A 25,418-nucleotide genomic window follows, 5' to 3' on the forward strand; every position below is an offset into this window, starting at 1 on the left:
GGTATAGACTCAGCATGAGACTCAGCTACAGGCGCTACACAAAATATATGAATGGGACCATGGGAGCATACGACAATGCTACGGGCGCCACAGATCAGTATTCAGTGGTACTACAGTCAACAACTTGATGGCCAAGCATGCTTTCTGTGCAGTGCAGTGGAGTGCTTTGACAAGGCAACCAGCAGGCACTGATAGTCGTCAAGCGCATGCACACCTAGCTCAACTGCCCAAGGACAAGGTGGAGCACCATGCTGTCCATGCATCACTGCGTATGTGATAATGTGAAAAGGGGAGGAAAAAAAAAACATGGCGATGATAGTAGGTTGAACCAACCCGGTAGGTGTGCAGTTGTTCCTTAGGACGTCCGAGAAGGTAAAGGTGAAAAACAATGGTGATATAAAGCGGGATGTCTAGATGCATGGTTGGGTTTGACAAGGCTCCGATGCTGCGTTTCCCAATCAAATCCACGCCCAGCTGCATGCGCGCCTCCTGTCCAGGCCCAACCTCTGCGCGCATCATCACTGCACATAGAAAACTTACGTCTAATCCACGTCCTTTTATAACAAGTAATTTTCCCGTGTCCATGATTAAGTTTTGCAAATACGGCCATGAGAACCTTCGTGGTGGTACGTACGACCGGTGTCTTGGTCCGTCGACGACATCACGACACGGCAGACTCTAATTTTCCTTTTGATTTTGAAAGGAACTTCTCGAAAAAACAATTACATGGACGGAACCGCCAGTCCCTGCTCAACAATCTTCGTTAAAAAGTGGCATTACAGTATCCATTTGCGTTGCTAACTAGCATTTCCAGAATCCAGATCGTCCTGCTTGTTGCTTGTCCATTTGCTGGAGCCAGGCCGAAGCCGACAGCGACGGGACGAGGTGACCTGAAGGATCGCCGCGGCCCACTAGCCCTGCGTAGCCGGTGCAAATGACGTCACCCGCTTGGTCATCATTCATTCTCCGTGCGACCCTGGAACCGCCGGTGCATGGCATGCGGTCGTTTCATTGGTCATCGCGCATGCCACCCACTGGATTCATGTTGACAACATGCTTAATTGGGCGCGTTCTTGACAGTTTCACGACATCCTCGCGCCTGTTTGGTAGTTTGGCTGCTGTTGCTCCAAATGAAATGACAACCAGCAAGCAGTGTAGTAATTGTAGACAGCTTCGTCGAGTCAGAAAAGGTCGCGTGCTAATTGCTACACTATGCAGCACTATTGCACAGCCGAATTGTGTTCCTTCGGACTGGGCTGTGTCCTGTAGAATTTCGCCTCTTATGGCTTTGCTCCCGCGACGGTTCGATCAGCTGGTAATGTTTCAGGCTCTCTGCAGCTCCGTATTGGCATTTGGAACAAAGCGAGTGCATGTTATGGAAAAGGGGTGCGGTAGTTCACTTCCACGGGGAATATTGACGAGGTTAGGAATTCAAAACTACACCAGCTTATTCTCCCAAACCGAACATACGTACACATGCGTGTCTTCGGGGAACTGTATCTTGAAACTTTTAATGCCATTTTCGAAATGGTTTGCATCTTTGAATCACTTCTCTTGTTTGTTTTCAGGCTGACTGACTGTAGTGTCTGTGTGGACCGTCGCCGTGGTCCAAGTGGGCACGTGGCCCAACTTGCGTTCCCGGACCAGGCTCACACGTGTGGTCGCGTCAGTTGGCCCCGCGCATCTACGACTAGCCCAGTCGTCGTCGCCTGCTGGACCAAGCTACATAGCAGAGTGTTTTTTCTAGATCCATGGGCCGAGAAAGTAAAGACGAGGCCCGATACTGGAATTTGGTACTCTTTTTTTTTTCCTTCCCAAACCCCAACTAATAATCCTAGCTAACGAAAGAGGGCTGCTAGTTCGCCGTCCAGCGGGTTCGTTCAGAGGCTCGCGGCGATTCAAACGGAATTGCACGCACTCTGGGTCCCTGCTCCAGGAATGTAACATCAAGCTCACCAAATGGGAGTCCTCGCTGCCTCTGCTTTGCTGTGGAGTTACTGAAAACTTCTGCGCCTGTCCACATACAGTTCAGCAACCATATTCACCAGTTCCCTACTCAGGTTGCGGCATCTGTGCTGGCTGCACGATGAGTAGTGAACTGGTGAAGCCGACAGCGACAGGGCGAGGTGGCCTGAAGGATCGCCGGTGCAAGTGACGCGCACCTGCATGGTCGTTCGGTCTGACGGTATGCCGTTGAGGTCATTTGATCTCGCACATGGCGCCACCCACTTGCTTCATGTTTGGAACATGTTTGGTTGAACGAGTCCTTGACGTTCTGGTGCTGTTTCTCTGAATGAAATGACAATCTGCAAGTACCAAGCAGTGTTGTAATTGTAGAGAGCTTCATAGATTAAGTACTCCCGTGCTAAATTGCTGCCACTGCACAACCGGAGATGTCTCTTTCCACGATGGTTCAATCAACTGGCAATGTTTAATTTCTGCATGTTTTGGAAAAAGAGGGCATTGGTTCTACAAGACTGTTGACGAGACTGGAATACCATGCTACCGGCTTTTTCTACCGAACCGAACATGCGTGCACATGACCGGCCCTTCGTGGAGATCTAGTTTCAAATTATGAATATATGTGTTCAAATATGAAACTTTGAATCACTTCTCTTTGTTTGCTTGAGCTTGACACTCGCCGTTCTCCAAGTGGCTCAACTTGCGTTCCAGCCTGCCATCCAGGTACAAGGTACTTCCCATCACATCAGTTGGCCGACACATCTCGACTCAATAATCAATCCGTCTTAATTTTCCACTGAGGAAAAAAATAATCAATCCATCTGGTCAGTCAGACGAGACCACAGTGTCAGTGTGTGTTTTCCAAATTCGTGGGCCTAAAAGAGCTATGAGCTTCGACCAGGCCTATACAAAATACATTCGTGGGCCTAAATAAAGAGTTTCTATCGAGGCCCAGTACTATAATTTTGGTAGGAGGATACGTACTATTTTATTCCGTCCCAATTAATCCTGGCCGCACGTTGGATAATCACCCCCTCGGGCCTCTGCAAACAGTACAAGGCAAAAGAGAAACTAGTGGCTTTGCTCTTCTGCTCTTGCGTCACTCGACGTGGAGCTCCGGCGAGCGCGAGAAAAATCACATGGCCTTGCACCACTCGGGTCCCGCTACCTCTGCACTGACCACCGGCCACCGCGGCAGTAGCGCCGCCGCCACCGCCGTCCTCCTCCGGCCAACGACAGAGTCTCGCAGCCGTCTCCGGTTGCACGCGCGGAAGCCAGCAGCTGAGTCCCGTGCCGCGGGAGCCGATACCGACACGTCCTCCCGCTCGGAGAACGCCGTGCTCAAGGCCGCCTGGTACGGCTCTGAGCTCCTCGGCATCGCCGCGTCGCTGCTCCGGCCGGCGCCGTCTTCTACGGAGGGGGACGCTGGCGGTGATGCGAAGGGAGGCGCGGCGGTGTCCCTGGACCACGCGGGAGTGGTCGAGGCAATCAAGGATGACTTTGAGCGGTCGTACTTCGTCACAGGTCTGGAACAGTTTCTGACGAAATTTTCTCTGATGAACTGATGAACAATCGCTGACACGAGGGAAAACGTGTTCGCTTTCGTTCTTTTCGCAGGGAATCTCACGCTGAGGGCTTACGAGGAGGACTGCGAGTTCGCCGATCCAGCGGGTTCGTTCAGAGGCCTGCGGCGCTTCAAACGGAACTGCACCAACTTTGGGTCTCTGCTGGAGAAGTCCAACATGGAGCTCACCAAATGGGAGGACCTGGAAGTACGTCGTGCATTTCCAGAAACTCAATTTTGTAGTTATAAATAAACCTTTGTCATGTGTGTTGCGGTTACTTTCTGATTGCAAAAACACTGATCTGTGCTGCTTGCTCCTCGCTGCCTCTGGTTGCAGGATAAATCAATTGGGCACTGGCGTTTCAGCTGCGTCATGTCGTTCCCGTGGAGGCCTATTCTGTCAGGTAATTGTTCCGAGTTCACGCCTCAATCTTTACGTCCCAAAGAATTGTTGATTCTGACAATTTTGTTTATACTCGCTCATTCCCTGACATGGTGTTTACTGTCATCCTTATTCAGCAACCGGATACACGGAATACTACTTCGATGCTGAATCAGGGAAAGTGTGCAGGTACTAAAAACTTCCGTGTCTGTCGATATTCAGGAGCATCAAAAGCATGTTGGTTGCTCGCTACAGGATGTTCCTATGCATGTGTGACGAGTACTGAGTACTGACAGCTTACTTCTTGTCATCTAGGCATGTCGAGAACTGGAACGTTCCCAAGATGGCGCTCCTGCGGCAGATTTTCAGGCCAAGCCGATGGATCTGGGAGAAGCGCGCTGGCTAAAGCCTCATGGCAAATGCGTTCACCCGTGTAGGGATCACAACAGTATGTTTATGCTCCAAAAATGTACCGTACGTACGTAGAGCTGTAAAATACACTAGGGATCATATCGCATGTGCCAAATTACAAATGTTAGTAACTTAGGAAAAACAAATTTACATATCGGACTTATATGATCGGGGGAAGTTGGCTACCTCTGTGCCTCTGGGCCTGCAAGTGAAGCAGGATTTTAAGAGTTTAGGCCCATCTCGGTCCGTATTCTAGAACCTTTTTGAATTCTCTGATCCGACCATATTTCGTCGCGGGCCTGGCCCATGTTACAAGACAGGGCCTTCTAGGGTTTCTTCTTCTCTCGACGGCTTTATAAGCAGAGGGGCTCTGGAGTTGAGAGGCGTGGGCGTATCGCGGCGTTGGCTGCGGACTGCAATGGCGGCTGTCTCTCTTCTGTTCCATCTCGAACCACCAGGGATTTATTCATCTTGCTTCTTTCTTCATTATTCATCTTGTTTCGATCTTCATCCGATTCTTCCTGCAATTTCTGCGATTCGTTTGGTTTCCTTTCTTTTGCATGAATGGTGTTGCTGGTCAGATGATGAGAGTATAACTGCAACAATATGATCCACGATCTGATTCTTAGTATTTAAGTCTCTGATGATCTCTTTCCTGCCATTGCTAATGCTTTTTTTTCCCTATCGTTTTCCGCTTTTCCTTTCCGTTTTTGAATCTGGATCTGCGCTGGATCTGATGAAGAAAAGATTGGTCCGTGTTTCTGATTTTTCAGTGACTGATATCCAACTCTATTTTCCTTCTGATCCCAAGCAGACGATTCTGTATTGGTCTCTTTGCATGTCTCTTCGAATGTTTACCTCATTGCGATGATGATTTATGAATAAACTTCGCATGTCAGACTTCGGAGATGCTTCTGGCATCCATGAGAAGATGTTTCATACCACTGAGCAATACGTATCTTCCTCTCATGTAGACAGGAAAATGTCGATTTTTTCGGTGACGTTACTGGTGGTGAATTATAATGGCAGAATGCCAGACATGGTATAGATAGAACCTGGAACTTAGAATCAGCAGTACTAAATAAGCAAATGTAACCATGGTGTTTAGATCTTAACTACAGATCGAACAAGCATGATATCTGATTGAATTCGATGAGCTTAAGCTCTTGTAATTTATTTATTGGCTTTGTCATTTGTCTTTTTTTATGCTGGATACTATTCAAATCAAACAGAGCACTATATTTGATTGCATTCGATAACTATAATCTTTAAATTAAGCTTTTGCCATTTATCCATTGAAAGATTAAAGAAAACAATTTTTCATTTTTACCATTCGTATATTTTAGAGACCTTTTTTTGGGCCGGATCCTCTTTGATATTGTTTGCGACATTTCGAAATCGGTAAATTTCGTCAGTAGCAGGTGCTGTAGCAGATGGGTATTTGTGAATTGTTAAAGCGAGTTCATGGGTTGAATGGAAATAATTAGAAGATGAGGCCGGTGGAGTTGAATGGGAAGATAGAAAAAGACGAATACATGCTCCAATCCCTACTCTCCAACTGTGACCCATAAAAACTGGTTTGTGCTCTTGAAATAATTCACAAACTGATATGATCGACCGCTATTTCACACACTGACACATCGAATAGGCAGCAAGTTGCTTTTTCAACCATTGCAATTTGTAGGTTCTCTCTAGACTCTAACTAATCAACTAATCTAGCATAAAAAGAAACCTTAATTACCTTTCTTTTAGATTATTACTAAAAATAATTACTCTACTAAGCTGTACAGTAATAAATCTATAAACAGACGCGGTGGCAAAACAGAGTTAGGTTTAGATTTGGCTGTGATGGGAGAGGTGTGGGCCGGGCCCGAGAGTGCTACAGGCCTAAATCCTCCGACCACCACCACCATTGCTCAACTGTCGCACATCCCGTTCTGGCAAGCAATCTTTCTGTTGCCGGGAAGAAATCAGTGGTCGCTTTCAGGCTTTAGTCACAAGCTGTAAAAGTAGTGGCCTTTGCTATACTGATGTGAGACCAAGTAACTACACCATTTGGACTCCTAGTGTGATCTATGAAGATTTTTCACGCCTGTCGTAGCTTAGGATTGGATGGCACAAGCAGGCTGGCTCCTCTTGCCAGTGGCCGTGCAAGTTAAATTTGTTAACGTACAGCTGCTTATTATTGTCTAAAATAAGGCAATTCGGAGCACGTTTAAGCCTAATAACAAAGTAGGGCAAGTAAGACTGAAGGTTTTCTGAAGAGTTGCTGTCCTGTCACACTAGTTAGCCATGGTTCACACTTTGTGATTTCGACATGCTTACTGTTCATGATTCAAACACTACGGTGTAGTGTCTGTCTAGTTCGTGTACGATGCGAATTCTAAACAACTGCAAGCTCAGCTAATCAAATCGGCGCATTGTTCAAGAATAGTTTCTGCTGGCACGACAACACACCAACCGAGCGACACTGCAGGATTTCAAGTACGAAAATTTTGAACGATCTGACGCCTGTGGGATCAAAATGCTTTAAAGAGCGCTGGATAGCACCTCAAACAGATTGAAAGAAAAACAAATGATGGTGTGCAATCATGTCTACCAGAGGGATTGGTTTACATAGATTTATGGCAGACCAGAGAAACAACGTTTGAGCCGATTTCGCCTTTTTTTCGAGAACACATAGGAAGACTGCACGTCAATTCACTGATAAGTGGAAAGTTACAGAGCTAGTAAACTGCAATAGAAGCAACCAATATCAGATCAGTAAAGTAATACTCCATCCATTCCAAATTATAGGTTATTTTGGGGTTCATAGATGTTGCTATACATCTGGATATACTACTTTATCTGGATACATAACAAAATCTATGAACATGAAAAAACCAAAACAACCTACATTTTAGACCGGAGTAAAAAAGCAAAATGACCTACATTTTGGAACGGGGTGAATAAGAAGAGGCAATTAGTGATAGATAGTTTCGAGATGGAAAATTAAGAGGAGGGTTAGCTGTGGTCCTAATTATACACCACAAAAGATTCTGAAATGGCCTCCTCGTGCCTTTTTGCACACATCCTGGTTCATGTGGTGGTTGACCCATCGACATTGCCGATCGTGTGATGTGTCCAGCGTGCTCCACACTCACATCAAGCTCTATAAGTAGCTATCTAACACTCCCACGCCAGCTTGGCACGCCAGAGATCAGAACACAAGCTCAGCACAGGACCACCTGTAAGCTAAGCCAGGAAAAGGGCAAGGAAGAAGAAGATGAGCAGCGGCGGTGGCCGGAGCTCCCTCGGCTACCTCTTCCAGCCGGAGGAAACAAGTCCGTATCACACGACGGCCAAATCCAACCAGGAAACCGAGAAGACTACTCCAGATACCAACAGCAGCAGTGTCAAGGATGACAACAAGATGATCGGAGCTGGAGCCGATAAAGAACCACCACAGCTTCCTCCACCGAATAGAGAAGTCTCGAACCCGATACTCTCGTCTAACAGATCTCCTTGCAACATCTACCATACCAGCCAGCTAAGCTACAACAACTCTGGATTTCTTATCACTGTGAGTAATCGACTCCATTTCATCAATAATCTTATACACGCAGCTGCATGTTGGGATGAACAGATCTGCGTATATGTGTTCCATCAGAGTTCGGATATGGCATAACATGAGCTGCATATATGTGTTCCTTCTATGCTTGTGTTTTTAGGACCGACCATCGACGAGGGTACGCTGTGCACCAGGAGGGCCGTCGTCGCTTGGGTTTCTGTTCGGAGAGGAGCATGAGAAGTGATAGATCTCGTCAGTGCTAATCTACAAGAGAGTATGGCTGCATGTGTATGCACCGATTTTCTTGGATTTCATCAGAATACTGGAAAGGCGATCTGATTTACATAGGGTGGCTGTGGCATGCGTCTTCTTTTTATGTTTGCGCGGTCTGTGTGTATATTTATGTTTGTTATTATTTATTTGGTAATGCGGTGTTGAAAGGATGTTTCAAATTTGTCATATAAAATCGTTGCTGCCCGAGCATAAGTTATATGGAAATTTGAGTTAAAGGTGGACATTCAAATATGATACTACTCTCAAGATTCTCGATTCGCAAATAGGTAATATTTTCATTTCATGCAGTCAATCAATCTAAACTCTTAACACAAAGAAGATTATTTGTCCCCAAAAGCAGTTTTAAAACATTATAATGTTTCTTTATGTTTTGTGGTTTAGGGACTGTGCCATTGTCACTTGTTTTATTACGGTCTTGTTAGTATATTCTCTTGGGTTTAAATGTGTTCATAAGATTTTGTTTTTCTTGTTTTTTATATGATGTAATATATGCTATAAAGCTAATATATATAAGAAGAATGCAAACGAAGCTAAATTTGATAATAATTTAATTTAAGACTTTTGTAATTAGATAAGTTCATTCAACAAGGTATAAATTTATGAGGGAGGGATGTATCCGCACTCCTCTATGGCAAAAGATCAAAGGTCATTTTAAACATATCTTGCTAAAAACAAAACGATGGGGGAAATGGGAATATGCTTTGAATATTTGATCAAGTGGTGGCACATGACTCACTTATGTCTCGAGAGCATTGGTTTTGTTTGCGAGATAAATCCAAGATAAACCTCATAGCTCAAAAAAAAAAACCCAAAACCATATGCTCTATATGAGTTATCCTACATGGTGCTGGACCTAATGTTTGGAATGGGTTATTAGCCGATATTTCCGCTTGCTTTTGCTAATTTGAGCACGGGTAATTTGCTCCTATGGCAAACTAGGAGAAATAAAACTCTTATATGCCAATGTCATTCCAGTGATTGTCAGAGGTGGAGGGTGAGTAAAATGCAAGACGGGGCCAAGATGTAGCCAAGTGACCCCATTGAATTTTTCATATGAGATTGATCATATATGTTGATTGTAAAATTTTTATAATTTCTCTCCTCTAGAACAAAAGGGTTAAAAAACATTATAAGATATTGCCAAAACAACAATCAAGGACGGTGGAGCGTGAGTAAAATGCGATGGGTCCAAGATGTAGCCAAGTGCCATTGAATTTTCGTATGGATTTGATCATATATGTTGATTGTAAAACTTTGATAACTTCTTTGCTAAAAAATATTGTAAGATATTTCCAAAACAGCAATCAAGGAGTGACCATCCGAGGGTTTTCCTTTTGTGGCTTATTGGCCTACCATAAGTCACACTATGCCTATCAAGAATCGACAAATTTTTAGATGAATAAGATAATGATATTAACCAAACGAAAATAAAATTTCTCATGGTAGGTCCACCGACGGTATAGTCTCAATTTTTCGATAGTAAGCCATTATCATGACAATTTTGATAGATTGAGAAGACTACCGCACCAGTTAGGTTGTCGGTTGATCGGTATGAAAATATGCAAAGTCTCTCACCTTTCTCATCAATGCAAATAGTTAACCCAACTTTTATTGTGTTGCTACTTTGCTAGAGTGTTTTTTCACTCGATGATGGCGGAGATGAGCAAAAACCTAGTTTTGGTAAATAATTAATTACACTGATTCTCAGACAAGAAATGTGCAACAGTTACACTTTTCTTGTCTACATAAAGTTACCCCGATTTTTATAGTGTTGCTGATGTACTTTATTCACTTGAGGAGATTAAAGATGAGCAAATATACACTAATTCATTCATCTCAGGCCAGTTTTGCTGCCTTGGTCGGAATGATTTATTTCTGTTTCTTAAAACAGCACAGGACCTGTCTTGGGCCAGATGAAATACAAATTAATCAGGCCGACAACAGCTCACATGGGCTCCAAACGCTAGGCCCAATGGGCATAATTCATAGAGGCCTTCCTCCTCTTTGGTGGTGTGTGTGGTTTGCTTCTTATCGTCGAAATCGCAGGCACGATGTGGATAGCTGATGCCTATGATCATGGTTCATTGATTACCAAATCTCGCTGACGCTGATCCCACGCCTACAAGAAGAGGACATTCCGTGTCAGTGACAGAAAGAGCAGGGAAGGATCTCCATCACACGAGTACACGACGAGCCGACGACCAGGCCGCTTCTGTCCACCGTTTTTCCTCCGGCTTTTTCTTCGTTCGCCGGTGCACTTTTTCCGGCCCCATTTCGTGGCGGCGGGGGACAACAGGTCGACGACCCCGGCCAACGGCTACAGTTACACGGGCATCAGCCCTCGTGGCCGTGCCGTCGTGGGTTGCCAAGTTGCATCCCGGGCCAGGAGAGGAGGGAGGGGCAGGGGAGGCGAGAGCGTGTTACCGCCCTCGGCCACACAACCGGTCACAGGCGCAGCCACTGTACACGGTACAAAGTTGCCTGGATCATGCAAGCCTGGCCGTGCGTTTCGAGTGTGGTGCTGGAGCTGCCCGTGTTCTGCACCCGGTAGATCATCATGCCTCGGAAGTGATATACGACAAAGTTGTTGGTCTCAAATAGATTCGGGACCAAACAGCAAAGAACATTTGGAAGACAAACACCAAGCTTTCTATTAAAAAGTCGTATCTGAGTGGGGTTCTTCTTTTGTGACAAGGGTCGGACTACCTTACATTTCAGAAATACCCTTATCCAACTACTACATTTCAATAATATATTGTATATTAACATCAAAACAGTGCATGTGTAACTTAAATTTCTCTTTGTGATCACACTTCTCATGCCGTTCGCCTCCTATCCTCGGGGCTTTCCACGCAGGTTTTCGGTTCATGACAACCTCAAGCGTTGAGGTTAGGATTTCCCTCATTGCCCGAGGCTTTTATCCTGCCTTGCATTTACGCGCCGATCTTAGTAAATAACCTTAGAGCAATCTTCGATGTCTCGAATCCTGCAAAACAAACAATCAGAGCCGATACCTCTCACCGTGTTAAATAAATGGAAGCGGGGGCAAAAGTGAACACCAACTCTCTTGGGAAGTTACGAGGTTACAAACTGGAGATCTCATCCAACGTTCGAGGGTCTTTTTTAGCGATCCCCAACACAAGTCAAACAACACGAGTGAGAAGAGGACTGAGCTGGGGGTTCAGTTGGTCAGCCGAGCGGGGCTCAGGCTGCCCTCCCACGTTCGACCATTGCTGCTGGTGTAGGAGCCTCATTAATTGGGTTTCCTCCCTGTAGCGCTTAGGTTGTCCTAGGTTAGGTTAGGGTATACACACGCATGCGCGCGCGTTTCCAGCACACTGAGAATTACCCTCCAATCTCTCATATGGGGTGTGCCTACGATGTGCACGTGTGTGCGTGCGTGCGGTGTGAGTATGACGCGGTGTTTCGTGTGCGTTCTAAGTTGTACCCTCTCCGAAAAACACGAGAAGCTGATCCGTTATAAGCTTTGAAAGGGATTGCTTGCGCGATGGCTAACTGGGTTGCCCAAGTATGCTTCAAACAAATCTCCTGCCGACGTGCGACAGATTCCACAGAGGCTGCTGTGTTAGAAAATAGGCAGCAAATTTCATGCCTAAAAGCAACTCCATTCCGCCGTTCGATCGAAATCGGCCGGCAGGCAGCACGGCTCAGTCTTATCAGTGACATGGACACCTGTGAGCCAGTGAGAGCCACAGCGCAATTCCGCCACTTCTTCCTCCTCCCCGCGGCCCGCGCACGCGTCGCGAAGGGAGCCTCTCGTGGACTCGAGGTCTTAAGTAGCCTGCACCTGGTCTCCTCTCCCTTCCCCTGCCGTCACACTCCCCCCTCCCGCTCACTCGGTCCCTGTCCGTCTATTCCCCAGAAAGTGCACGAACGGGAGGAGCCCCGGCGCCACACGGAACGCCAGCCCGAGCCATGGCCGCCGGTCTCTCCGGCGCCGCGATGACCAGCAGCTTCGCCGCCAAGAACCCCGCGCTGCTCGCCGCGGCGCGCCGCAGGGCGCCTCCCCTCGCCGGGCGCGCGCTGCCGTTCTCGCCGCTCACCACCGCCAGGGCCCCGCGCCGCCGCGGGCTCGGGACCGTCACGTGCTTCGTGCCGCAGGCCACGGAGGGCAAGACGGCCCCGGCCGCCCCCGTGCCGGTGCCGGTGCCAGTGCCTGATACGGCGCTGGAGGAGGAGGCCAGGGCCGCGGCGGCGCGGCGCATCGAGGAGAGGAAGGCGCGGAAGCAGTCCGAGCGGCGGACGTACCTGGTCGCCGCCGTCATGTCCAGCCTCGGCGTCACGTCCATGGCCGTCGCCGCCGTCTACTACCGATTCAGCTGGCAAATGGAGGTAACTCGATCGATTGCCCTTTTTTTTTCAATCTGTCTCGTTGCCGCAATGGCATTATTGGTCGAGCAATGCCGGAAATCTGACGCACGCGTCCGTGCACTGCAGGGCGGCGAGGTGCCGGTGACCGAGATGTTCGGCACGTTTGCGCTCTCCGTCGGAGCGGCGGTACGGCGGACACTCCCTTGCTACCAAAAACCCGTCTTCTTGTTGAAGTTTTGAAGTGAAATTCAGCTGATTTCGCCGTGCGCTCGGGTTGGATGCGCAGGTCGGGATGGAGTTCTGGGCGCGGTGGGCGCACCGGGCGCTGTGGCACGCGTCCCTGTGGCACATGCACGAGTCGCACCACCGGCCGCGGGAGGGGCCCTTCGAGCTCAACGACGTGTTCGCCATCATCAACGCCGTGCCGGCCATCTCCCTCCTCTCCTACGGCTTCTTCCACCGCGGCTTCGTGCCCGGCCTCTGCTTCGGCGCGGTAAGCCACCGGTGACTACACGTCATGTGTGTCTGGTTGGTCGGCCCAACCTGTCAGTTGGAGCAACGGTGGCGTCAGCCACGCATCCGACTGTGGCCTAACCCTCCACGTGTCTTGCTCCCACAGGGCCTCGGGATTACGCTGTTCGGCATGGCCTACATGTTCGTCCACGACGGCCTGGTCCACCGCCGCTTCCCGGTCGGCCCCATCGCCAACGTGCCCTACTTCCGGCGAGTCGCTGCCGCTCACAAGGTACTTCGACGGCGACCTCTCGCTCATCACTCACTACTTCTTGATTAACTACAGTACCTCGTAGCTCCAGTTCACTACTAGTCGCCACTAGCCCACACTACGATATTTTTTACCGACCTGAGCTGACGATATTTTTAACCGCCCTTTTGCGCGTGCGCGTGTGGCTGGGCTCCTCGGCGACGTCGCGAGCAGATCCACCACATGGACAAGTTCGAGGGCGTCCCGTATGGGCTCTTTCTGGGACCAAAGGTGAGCGTGTGGTTCCCGTCGTTTTGTCCTCGTCCTGCCTGTGACTGTGATCGCCCGCGGACTGTTCGCCTGACCTGAGCACGCGTGTGGCTGTGGTTTCATTCCTGCAGGAGCTGGAGGAGGTTGGTGGCCTGGACGAGCTGGAGAAGGAGCTCGCGCGAATCAGCCGGGCCATGTGACCTCCACGGCGCCGTGGACGGAGCGCCCACCGCCGCGCGGGCTCTGCTCCGGGATTTTTGTTTTTCTGTCGCTTCGTTGATTCGATTTAGGAGGGAGTCGAGGCCGACGAGAAGTTGATTTGGTGACAGGCGCCCTGATACACCGCGCGTATTCTGGTTGTACGGGGCGTGGATGCTGTGAACATTTGTATGGTCTGGGGAGGCACGGGTCGTACATAGAAACTTTAGTGCCATGAAATTGTTTCTTCTTTTTTTCCTGCCATTTTCACGTCGGCGTCTATGTGGAGACGTCGCACGTTCTGGTCCCCTGTACTGTTCTTATGGCTAGGATCCTGTGTATAACTTGTAGGGAAATGTTGTGAACCACTTCAAGGAAAGCAAAATTCGGTGGTTGGAAACAGTGCTGAAAATTCAGAAGCTTCCTGCTCTCTCATTCAGAGGTGGTGGCGTCAGTGCCCCACTGGCGTGTGTGAGCGGCCCTTTTGCCGTTACTAGTGCTACCATTTTGTACTGCAAACCTATTATCTCATACATTGTCTTCTGCATATGTATATTATCTCACGCATTGTCTTCTGCATATGTATAGGTAATAGATCGTACAAAACTCAAACCTACTGCTCCAATTTCTTATTGGAATTTGAAAAACTTAGAAAGTGCAATTTGACCATATTTTTTTTTTCTGAAAGATGACACTGTAAGCTGAAGGAATTACTTTCATGTTAGAAGATATATGAAACAGGAATATATATTTATATAATGTTTATGCAGTACAATCTAACTAACCGTTAATCAAAAATTGATATTTTGTACAAAAGCATGTTTTTCATCAGGGGGAAGAGTATTGCGACCTACTCCCTCCGTTCCAAATTGTAGGTCGTTTTAGCTTTTCTAGATGTATTGCGCACCTAGATATTGCGTATGTCTAGCTGCATAATAGTGAATCTAGAAAAACTAAAATGACCTACAATTTGGAACGGAGGGAACGGAGGGAGTACACGATGTTCTGAGGAGGTGAGGACGAGTCCTAATAGACCGCAGAGAGTACAAATTAGATATTTCATTGGTTTCCGACGAGCTATCAACGGCACAAACCTGACAGCAACAGTATAATCATGCTAACAGAACTAGCAACTGAAGATGGCTGTTACCAGCCTCTGAATCCACTGCTCGCTGGACAGACACAAACTGGCTGCTCCGTTGACAAATTATAATAGGCTCTATAGAAAGAATAGCAGGTTGCTCCGTAGGAACCTGTGTTCCTTCGGGTTGGCGATTTCAAGCGTGTCGGAAAGACCGTCGCCCACTCCTGACTTTGTGCATGGGTTAGGACCGGACTTTTTCTTTTTCTTCTCCATTTGACACTCGGGGCCACCGGCCACACCTACTTTCTGGTACCATCCGTTCCGATCCCAGAGGTTCGTTTCGCTCCCCAGTTCATCATCAACCGGTTTTACTTTTTACCCATCTCCGGACTCCGGTCTTTGGTGCCATGCATGCAACTTCAGGATGAGGCATCACGCGCACCCAGCTCGCTTGCAAGAAAGCAATACCAGATAACCAAAGCAGGATGTAGGAATACCAAACACTCTACTACTCGTCTTTATTCCGTGGTAACCAGCATTCTCCTCATTTCACGCACTAGCAGTGTTTATTTATAGTACTATATTGCCCCGACCGGCTGTACGTCCGGCTCAAGCGTACGCCACTGCCTACGTCAATTGCATGAGCTGACGACGAGCATGGAGAGAAGCATGCGGAGCCGGAGCACGGCGCGAGGACACCTGGCCGCGATCAAAGCTTATAGTAATGCACGCGCGGCCCGCCGTATCGATTGGATTGTGCGAGAGCGGATAGCGGAAGGTGATCGCCGCGTCATCAGAAAACCAAATTAATGATAAGGAGGCTTCAGGCCTTCAGCTCGCCCGCGCATGCGCTCTCCTAATTTAACGGTCAGGTCGCTTCCCCCACGATTCTGTCTCGCGACCCAGAATCCTACATGAATTATATATCTACATATTTGGAATTAATGATATTGCGGTCGAATCAGGCTGCAAGGATTTGAACAACAGCTCATCGTATCACCCACTGAGGATCTACCGAGCGCTAGCCAGAGCAGAGATGAACTTCCTGGCAAATGTGAGTAGCTAGCGAGCTGGATGGCTAGACTACAGCAGATGGCGTTCTGTGCTCATCACACAATTTTTGTGGTGATGGACTGATGGTGGTGCAGTGAAGCTGAAGAAGGCACGCGTGCTTTACAGCTTTAGGGGAGCCGTGCCGTGGCGAAGACGACGGCCAGTATTTTAGTTTTGGTCCCGTCCAGGCTTGAGAGGTTGGCCGGATATCGATAGGCCCAGCCCAGTGCCAATCCGGAGCCAGCACATGCGCCTGGTGGGAGTCGGCGAAAGTTGGACGGACCACGGACGGCTTCCTTTCTGTTGGGAATGAGTGAATGAATGGATTATATAGCAAAAACGTCAACATAATCTGATTGCTAACCAGTACCTGAATGCCTGACGGATACGGAATGTAGGCTTCTACATGGGCCTCTTCTAATTATTGGGCCTGCGTGTGACAGTTAGGCCCACTGTATTCACGGCCCATGTACAGCCCAAGCCGCCTGAGGTGCGTGCCCGTGACGAGAACTTTCGAGAGTTCTCGCTCATCGTCTACCACTTACCTACTACTGAACAATCCGAACCCAGCAAAGCTGCTCGTCTCTTAGCTCCGAGAACACCACTTCGTGCGAACTAGCCGCTCAGCTATCGGGAATCAAGGTACGTGTTCATGAGTCTTGGCCTTCGGCGATCCGTTTTTTCGTTTTCCCCTTCCTTTCTCTCATGCGAGGAATCAGCCGCGCGCATGTCCCGCACGGCCGCACCTCGGTTCGTTCGTCGTTGCCTGAAATCTCTCGTGCTATCTTTCATTTTTGTGATCGAGGCAGGAAAGGATTTTTACGGTATTCTAGTTTACAGATTGAAGGAGCATGAATCGGTCAGTTGGCGTGTATCTGAAAACTGTGATGCCGATAAGTCTTGGTCTTTGTTTGCTTCTCTGTCCATGACATGAGAAGTGGGGAGCAAATTACTGCTCCGTTTAGCTATCAAACAGTAGGTTCCGAAATTCCGTTGATGCGTAGGACGTCCCATCATAATCACGAGTAAATTTGATTCAGTGAGATCGATGATGAGCCACACTTACCATGTTATGCAATTGAACTACTGGTAACAAGAGCTGACTGAGCATGAATCAAACATTGGAAGAATGTGAATCAAAGAGACACATAGTAAAGCTGTGCAAAATGCACTCAGGTCTATCTGCATTGCGAGCCTTTTTCTGGATGAAACTATAGGAGAATCAGTACTGCGGAAGATACTAATTGAATACCAAAAATAATTATTCGACACGTTTAGATAAACTAATATTTTATCTTCCTCCTCTGAAGATTACAGGAAGCAGAGTTGCAATCCGATGAGAGGACCAGCAAAGTTTCTGGTGCAGAATGCAATTAGGCACATCAAACCTGTCAATGGACGAGCGAGTATGCCAACATATTCCTCCAAATTTGGTTCGAAATCGAATTTGCAATCCTGTACCCGAATTACTGACGTTTGCTTCTGTTGTGTTCTTCTATGACAGTGACTACTCAGAAGCATGGGAAGGAGAATACGTCCAGTGAATCTGCCATCACCAAAGATGAAAACGTTGAGCCCCTGGTTGCCTTTAGCAGGCCGCCCCCTTTGCCGCCAGTTCTTGGTCCCCTGTTCGTGCTCTCGTTTTTCGAAATGTCATCTGGTGATGAAGACAACAAATGAGTCAGGCTCAGCGCCTATACAAGCTGCTTCGGCTTTTCTGTTTAGTTTGAGCCATTACTCCACTGTTTTGCAGGGATCTGATCATGCACCCAGTTGATCTTCCTCGAGCAGTCCGTCACTTCAGCAGTTCAGCTAGGCCTTGTACAGACTAATAAGAAGTTGTACTGGATAGTTATCAACTAGTACTAAGATAATAAATGCTGTGGTTAGCTATAATCTTTGTACTCAAAGTCTGAACTTCTGAGCTCTGAGTCTCTGACTACTGTTTAACGTGACCTTGGTGAAGTTTTGCTGATGATGTTCGTCTACATGTGAGTGACACTTTTGCAGGCTGTTGTGAACTCGCTCGGTAGAATAACACTCTTTGCTTTGTAAGTGTGTATGTGCCTTAGTTCTTCTCAATTATTGTTTGCATTTGAGTTAATATTTCCAATTTTGAATGGAAGTCTGCACTCAAAACTTCGGATGCATACATGTGTGATTTTTTTTGGTTTGAAAACCATACATGTGTGATTTTGTCGATGATGGTCAATTTACCATTTGTATGGGCCTCATATCTGGCCCATCCAAAAATGCATTCCCCGAAGGCGGGGTTCTCTCACTGGCCGCCCCGAGTGAGTGTCTGGAATGCGCTTTTGGGCCCTTGGCGGCGCCGGATAGCCTTCCTTCCTTCATCTTGTAGGAGGGGGCAGCGCTGCTGCAGCGATGGCGTGCTAAGAGGTGGCCGAGACCATCTCCTGGCTTGCCGCGGCGGTCGCTTCCTCTCCCTGGTCCCTGCCGGATCCTCCACCCGCCACCTCCCAAGTCCACCGTTTCCGCCACACCGCCGGTCCTCTCTCGGTCCAGTGGAGTGGAGATCCATCTGGAGTTGACTCCTGCTTCTTCGTTTGCTGGTAAGTAATCATTGCTGCTTCGGTGGAATCCTTCTGCGAGTGGGTTTAGTTCTCGATCAAACCCAATACTCGTTCTTCTCTTCCACGCTCGATTCAGTTGGTTGCGGGGTGTTGTGGCGCGGTACTAATCGAATCCTTCCATCCAGTTTGGGCTCCTCGAGGTTGGTTGACACCATAGGTGCCCAACAACGGCGCGATTGCAGTTTATTTTCCTTGACTATGCAATGCCCCTAGTTGCTTACCCTAATTTTGCTTGTGAGAATGAACCCTAGTTGTCGTGATTGGGTAATTTTGGGGGTTCGAGTTTGGTGGGGATCGGTAGTGCTCAGCAGCTTGAAACGGTGGATTTTCTGAATGTTTGGGAGTGCTGGAGTTGCTGTTTGAACCTGAACTGTTTGGGTGCTGATCTCGTTTTGCAGTTGAATGGAATCGTGCTGGTTGCCCTTTTGTTTCTAGCCACTTGGTATGCTAGTTGCCTTGCTAGGGCACTTGTGTGTTTGATATGCAATGTTGCGTTTGGTGTTAGCTCTATAGAAGATCAAATCCAATTTTAGGATGCCAGTCATGGAATCTGTTGTTATGTTGGGATACTTAACACCCTGGATATTTCCTGAAGCGGATGGAGTGACATTTGAAATGAACTTTGTGTAGCCAGATTTATCAGCTAGGTGCTTTGGCTCCATGGAACTACAATTTCCATTGTAGGAATTTTAGATGCATGCCTTCTAGAGGTTTTTATTTGCTGCAAGATGTGATATTATACATTGCCATCTGTTCTTTGGTGCATAAGCTCATAAGGATAGTGAAACCTGTAAACAATAAGGAAATATGGTTCATCCTTTGTCACTGTTTCACAATTTGATATTATGCTCAGTTGCTAGAATATTTCATTTGTACAGAAAGAAAAATGTATGTACTATCTTATTGCTTTGATTATGTGGGCCTTTGAAACTCATGTATCGATTTATTTCATGTTTCATGACAAGAAATTCTCCTGGCATCTTGTTTTTTCCAGAAACCTTTTTGTTGATGTCAAGCTGGTATTGAAGTAGTTCAAAATGTCAGGGATTGCAGCAATTTGGCGTCGGTCATGTCAATCATCTGCTAGTCAGAGTCTAATGGAGACATACGTTGGCCCATCCGTGTCTTCTGATGCTTTGAGGTTGTTCAGCAGCTGTGCTAAGCGCTCAAGAAAACCTGACATTTCTGTTGTTAACCAGATTAAGGTGGTGGATCGGTATTCCACAGTGAATCATGTGACAAGGATCAGAAGATTGCCCCTTTCAAGTCGTGTGGACACTAATTGGTTGATTACTTCAAAGCCCAGACATGGTGCTTTACCAGGATTCTTAGGCATTTCAAGCTTCCATCGTGGATACTCCTCAGATACTGGAATCAAGCCAGAAGCTTCTCAGAGTACTGTCTCTAATGTTCCTTCTACAGAAAGCTCTGAGGTTGGCACTGCAGGTGGTGGTGGGGGTTCTTGGATTGAGATCTTGGACAGTGCTCGCAAGTCTACGGTAGATGCTACAACTGATGCAGGCAAGAAACTTAAGGAGCTGACTGATGCTGTTACACCTCATGTCCAGCAGCTATTTGATACATATCCAAATCTTGAAAAGGTAGTTGTTCCACTTGGCGGAACACTATGTGGTACAATGATGGCATGGTTGGTCATGCCTATCATTCTTAGGAGGCTTCACAAGTACGCGTCACAAAGTCCTATATCAGCACTTTTGGGGAACTCAACCAAGAATGATGTTTCGTACCAAACTAGTCTCTGGTGTGCATTAGAGGATCCTGCAAAATATCTTGTCACATTTATGGCATTTTCAGAGATGTAAGTTTCTATTTAACTTTCTGTGCCCTAAACTCCTGATGGGAGTGTTCTTTAATCTTTACTAAAGACTGTTTTCTAGATTGGCATTTTAGATCTAATTGATTGTCAAGTTCATGTCTTATTTTAGGAAAACTTACAGTGGTTTCAGTTTTGCTTCTGTCATTTTGTTATTTTTCTGAAGAAACTAGAGACATGCAACTTCTACTTACTAGAATAGGCATTCCATATGTTTCTTCAATGTCACCATTGTTCCATCACAATATACATTGCCTTTTTTTTACCTTGTTGATTCTTATTTATTTATTAATGCAGAAGACCAAAATGCATTTTTCTCTAAAGTTGTCTTCATAATTATGTTCTGGTAAAAAACTGATGTATTGTCTTATGATATAATGTTATAATATAATGTTATATTCTGGATACTCATACGTGCGGTGGTTTCTCTTCCATAGGGCAACACTTATTGCACCAAGCATATCCACTTATCTTCCGCAGGCATGGAGGGGTGCATTTGTTCTGTCTTTTGTATGGTTCCTTCAGAGGTGGAAAACCAACTTCATTGCTAAAGCCATGACCAACCCAGATGCCTCAAGTTTGGACCACGATAAGATATCAGCATTTGATAAGGTTTCTTCGTTGGGACTGATTGGACTAGGAGTAATGGGTCTTGCTGAAGCTTGTGGTGTAGCTGTTCAATCGATATTAACTGTCGGTGGTGTGGGAGGTAATGTTTTAACTTTCATAAGTAAATTCCTTATTTGCTGCTGGAAGTTATCTAGATTCCTAGTCCTCGATACTGTTGACTAAACAATTGTATTGTATAGTTGTCCTAGCTTTTTTCACCTTGGAACACATGAAATGAAATAGTCAATACGAATGGTATGCATGGGGAAATACTGTACATGTGTTGCCTTCTTTTTTATATTCAAAAGAATCTCCTACTCAGGTTTATCTTTAAGCAAATGGTCCTTTGTTTTCTTCCCTATCGCACTGACGCATTATTGCTAATTAGTTATTGCAGAAACATACAGTAGCATCTATATTAGGATGTACTATGAATCTTTATCACTCATATACAACTGTATGAGCAAAATGCAAAAATAGTGGTCTGGAAGCTTTTGTTCAGCAGCCTGCTAGTAAATCATACTTTCAACAGTACTGAAATTTTCTTCTGTTTTGTGGTACTTTAGGTGTTGCTACTGCTTTTGCTGCTAGAGATGTCCTTGGCAACATTCTCAGTGGGTTCTCCTTGCAATTTTCTAAGCCATTTTCAGTTAACGACTACATAAAGGTGTGGCTTCTCATTTATCTGATCTTTTTTTTGTGTACGCTTATTTGCTGAAATATAGATTCATAATACATATTGTTAAGTTCTAGATTCCATTTGACTTGGGGATTGTGTGGAAATATGGATAAAATATTTAGCTGCTGTTTCATGATAGATGATAATAATAACAAAATTATTTGTGTCATAACTCGCAAGTACCAAGAGGTTCTCAAGCAATTGCATGTGTTATGCTGGAGCAAAAAATGTATTGTAAAGGATGGGAAAAGGGACAGTAGCAAGTAGAAGGAATGATATTTTGAGTTCATGATAAGCCACTCGGTTGTTCATGTAAAAGAAACATATTTTGCTTTGAGCATGATGATGTAAATGGTAATCTGGTTCTTACTTCTTACATAGCTAAAGCACCATTAGTGAAGCATCCAAACCACAGTTAGTGAAGCACCAAACTGAAAATCCAAAAGGCTGCCTCAGCTAATGGGTGCCTATTGATGGTTATTGAGGGGCTTAAGAAGTAGACAGATGTGGGGAACTGTTTAAACAATTGTCAGCATTGCATAATGGCATACTCATTTCCTAAATTGCTAGTCTCATAAGTGTTTCTCATAGTATTTGTGCATTGAGCACATGATAGTTCTGATACGCGTTTCCAAGTTCTGATGGGAAAATTCAAGAAACACTGTCTTGTCCTCTGTGCTTGCCGCAATCATAAATGGCCAATTTGGACTAGAAGTACTTAATCTTTTATTGATTTTTCAGATGCTCTCAATATTCTATAGTTGCAGGCACACAGTAACTAATAGGAGTTTTACATTGTAGGCAGGGCCAATAGAAGGCAGGGTGGTTGAAATAGGACTCACTTCAACTTCATTGATCAATCCAGAAAAGCTCCCTGTCATAGTACCCAACTCTTTGTTCTCCAGTCAGGTATTATAACTGTTTCTGTTACTGGATATTTCATAAATTTAGCAAACACGTGTGGACTGAGATGTTTATCAGTACACATGCTGACACGGTGACATACACAAATCAGTCCTCTATACCTACATGGTGGCTTATGGGTAGAACATACAGTAATACTAATACATGTTTTTTACACCCTTTTTTACATGTATGTGTCTTTCTATCCTAATTTAGCTGGGTGCATTGGATTATATGATATCATGCAATGAAAAAAGGTGGACTTTCTTTACTTGGGATATTAGCACCCTGGATTTCTTTAGTTAAATGACAATAAACTAGACCCAAATGTGCACACTTTTGCTTCAGCGTATGTATATACTCTGTAATCATTGTTATTGATTTGCTCTTCCAACCATGGTTGATGAATCACTATTTAGTTAGTTATAGTACTGCTAAAACCCACTCTTCTTTTTTCCCCTAATTAAATTTAAATTTAGAATTTCTTTTTTTTTTAGAAACAAACTTTAGACTTCTAGTCCTAGATGGAATGCATGATAGTATAGAAATTTTGGATGATTTATCTATATCCTTAGATATTTTTGGAAAGAACCTTTTTTTCTATAGGAAGTTTGGAGGGAAAATAAATAGTGTCAAATGCTTTTGTTGGTTAGTTATTTAAAAATTTGCTAGAAAGACATTCTGTAATGCTGTATTTTGAATGATTCTCTCAATAACTTCGTTGGGGGCTTGGGGCCTACCTTGTACTATCTTGACATGATATTCTAAATAATTTGCAGATGATAGTGAACAGATCACGAGCCAATTGGCGAGCTAGTGTGACAAAGATTCCTATAAGAATTGAAGATATTGAGAAGGTTCCTTCAGTATCAGAGGAGATAAAGGTTATGTTAAGGTCCAATCCAAATGTGTCCTTTGATAGTGATGTTCCTTATTGCTATCTCTCAAGATTGGAAAGTTCATATGGAGAGCTCACTATTGGATGCAACCTAAAAAACATGGTATGTTTGATTTATTCTACAGTTATGCTGCTGTGCCTATTTACTCCTAATAGCCTAAGTGTCTATCAACAATGGTTATAGCCTGTTACGTACCCCGTTAAGTACAGGTGTCACAAGTCTAGGAAGGCAATAATATCATAAAGTATTTATAGACAAAATGTACTGTCACTTTCATATAGTCTAATAAAGATATTTATGATTGAAGTTAAAATAGTTTAACTAAATGCATCCAAGGTCATACTTATTTTGCATAAGAGGGAGTATGTGACCTGTCCAGTAATCCAGTTACATAATTGATAGCCATGGGGATAAAACTATGCTAGTTTGGTACTCACTACTACCCTACTGCAAGTTGGAATGATCCTTTTCTCTTTAATTCTAACACAAATATTTTGTGTCTTACAGAGAAAAGATGAGTGGTTATCTACCGAACAAGATATTCTTTTGGGAGCTGCTAGGATTATCAAGTCGCATGGCATTGAACTGGGAAGCACTATGCAGTGCTGTTAATTCATGCTTCTGGGACTTTCAAGTAGGGTAAGTACATATTTGGCTCTTTTAACCTTCATGTAGTTAACACTAACCATAGCTGCTATGTTAAAAAACCATGTAGCCTTAAGCGCTATCAAGTTATGTTATGTGTAGCATTTCTTCTGCAATGCCTCGGTTACATTTTTTTCAGTTACCGTTTATTGCCAAATCATGAAACCACTGTATGGTTATTTGACTTCCACAAACTGCTGCAACCACTGCTGCTTGTTGGTCATTGTAACTTGCATGCTAAAGGCTGACTTGTATTCCTGCCATTTTTGTTTCAAAGAGAACATCTTTGATTCATCAGTAGTAGTTTTTCAGATATATCTTCACTTTCGCAATCTCTTTGATGAGGGAGTTGCATTCATTGGCAGGTAAATTTCGTTAGCCTTCAGAACTGCAGAACTGCATACTAACGTACTTGGCGCCTAGGAGTTTTGCTTACGCGGGTGCAGCGGCAAGAACGTCCGTGTGTTATGCCTTCAGACCATCTGACACCTATCACCGACATTGTGTTACTGCCATTGCCTTTGGGACCTATGTCAAGTTCCACTTTTGTAGCCTTCAGTTTTACATGGTAATTGATCCGTTCCTGGAGGACCTCATGGTCCAGTGGCCAACGTTTGCTCGGCGTGCCGTGAGTGACCGGATTGTTGCTCCATTTTGGTGAAAATGTTCGGTTTTTCTCGAACCATAGGGGTTCGTTTAGTACTTGGTTGTCTAACCTGATATTCGATCATCTCGAATGAATAGGTGCTGGACATTGTCCATTTCTCATTTCTGAGTGCTCGCATAGTCGCATGCCCCAAGATTGATTTTTACTGGGTGTTTGGATCGATTAAAATTCATGTCACATCGAATATTAGGAGGCTAATTAGAAAGATTAAATATGAGCTAATTATAAAACTAACTACACAGATGGAGGTTAATTCGTGAGATGAATCTATGAAGCCTAATTAATTTATCATTAGCATATGTTTACTGTAGCATCACATTGTCAATGACAGTCATGAAGTAATTAGGTTTAATAGATTCATCTCGTAAATTAGCCTCCATCTATGTAATTGGTTTTGTAAATATATATTTAATACTCCTAGTTATTAGCTTTCATCTATGTAATTGGTTTTGTAAATTTATATTTAATACTTCTAATTAGAACTTAAACATTCGATGTGATAGAAATTTTAGAATTTTAGGAGGTAGAGAACCAAACACTCTCTTACCATGCTGGAGTATGCACTGCCAGTCTGCCATGCATCAGCATTTTCCTGGTGAACTACACGTTCACCTTTTTCTTTAATCCTCGGAACTCGCTATGCTGGCACCTATGCATGCCGGTGTGTCGTAGACAATGCAGGGCACGCGTCAATGGAGAAGTGCTGGTATCTGTTTGTACAATTGTACTTGTGGATAGTCCATGAAACGAGGGGTTTGACAGGGCAGTAAACAAGGCTATATCCG

At 45.3% G+C, this 25,418-nt stretch overlaps 4 protein-coding genes and 1 long non-coding RNA gene across 7 annotated transcripts; all 5 read left to right on the forward strand.

Moving 5' to 3' along the window:
* The first annotated feature begins 3,029 nt into the window (after window positions 1-3,029).
* Window positions 3,030-4,557, forward strand: LOC101756702. The gene is made up of 5 exons (XM_004976515.4): window positions 3,030-3,486; window positions 3,580-3,734; window positions 3,864-3,930; window positions 4,046-4,097; window positions 4,224-4,557. The coding sequence occupies exons 1-5, from the start codon at window positions 3,102-3,104 to the stop codon at window positions 4,312-4,314; spliced, it is 750 nt and encodes a 249-aa protein (XP_004976572.1). The 5' UTR covers window positions 3,030-3,101; the 3' UTR covers window positions 4,315-4,557.
* Window positions 4,558-7,505: 2,948 nt separating this feature from the next.
* On the forward strand, window positions 7,506-8,394 carry LOC105914863. The gene is made up of 2 exons (XR_001164605.2): window positions 7,506-7,881; window positions 8,030-8,394. It is a non-coding gene; the product is annotated as an uncharacterized LOC105914863 (long non-coding RNA).
* Window positions 8,395-11,939: 3,545 nt separating this feature from the next.
* On the forward strand, window positions 11,940-14,085 carry LOC101757118 (beta-carotene hydroxylase 2, chloroplastic). Its single transcript, XM_004976517.4, has 6 exons — window positions 11,940-12,516; window positions 12,622-12,681; window positions 12,782-12,988; window positions 13,115-13,240; window positions 13,433-13,489; window positions 13,600-14,085. Exons 1-6 carry the CDS (start codon window positions 12,100-12,102, stop codon window positions 13,666-13,668), a joined length of 936 nt encoding a protein of 311 aa, XP_004976574.1. The 5' UTR covers window positions 11,940-12,099; the 3' UTR covers window positions 13,669-14,085.
* Window positions 14,086-16,356: 2,271 nt separating this feature from the next.
* LOC101757776 lies at window positions 16,357-17,778 on the forward strand. Of its 2 annotated transcripts, none has more exons than XR_001393276.2 (3): window positions 16,357-16,445; window positions 17,114-17,209; window positions 17,308-17,778. XR_001393276.2 is itself a non-coding variant. In XM_014805541.2 (3 exons), the coding sequence occupies exons 2-3, from the start codon at window positions 17,140-17,142 to the stop codon at window positions 17,481-17,483; spliced, it is 258 nt and encodes an 85-aa protein (XP_014661027.1). In that variant the 5' UTR covers window positions 16,357-16,445; window positions 17,114-17,139; the 3' UTR covers window positions 17,484-17,778. The 2 variants fall into 2 exon arrangements, 1 of the variants encoding a protein (XP_014661027.1); XM_014805541.2 differs by having other exon boundaries at window positions 17,114-17,219; window positions 17,306-17,778.
* A 372-nt stretch (window positions 17,779-18,150) lies between these two features.
* Window positions 18,151-24,734, forward strand: LOC101758189 (mechanosensitive ion channel protein 1, mitochondrial). 2 transcript variants are annotated; one of them, XM_004976519.3, is made up of 8 exons: window positions 18,151-18,376; window positions 19,392-20,216; window positions 20,669-20,940; window positions 21,407-21,507; window positions 22,321-22,428; window positions 23,202-23,423; window positions 23,829-23,960; window positions 24,332-24,734. In XM_004976519.3, exons 2-7 carry the CDS (start codon window positions 19,435-19,437, stop codon window positions 23,931-23,933), a joined length of 1,590 nt encoding a protein of 529 aa, XP_004976576.1. In that variant the 5' UTR covers window positions 18,151-18,376; window positions 19,392-19,434; the 3' UTR covers window positions 23,934-23,960; window positions 24,332-24,734. The 2 variants fall into 2 exon arrangements, with proteins under 2 accessions (XP_004976576.1, XP_004976577.1); XM_004976520.3 differs by having other exon boundaries at window positions 19,442-20,216.
* The last annotated feature ends 684 nt before the right edge of the window (window positions 24,735-25,418 follow it).

This window comes from Setaria italica, chromosome VII (assembly GCF_000263155.2).
Source record: "Setaria italica strain Yugu1 chromosome VII, Setaria_italica_v2.0, whole genome shotgun sequence".
Lineage (NCBI taxonomy): Eukaryota > Viridiplantae > Streptophyta > Magnoliopsida > Poales > Poaceae > Setaria > Setaria italica.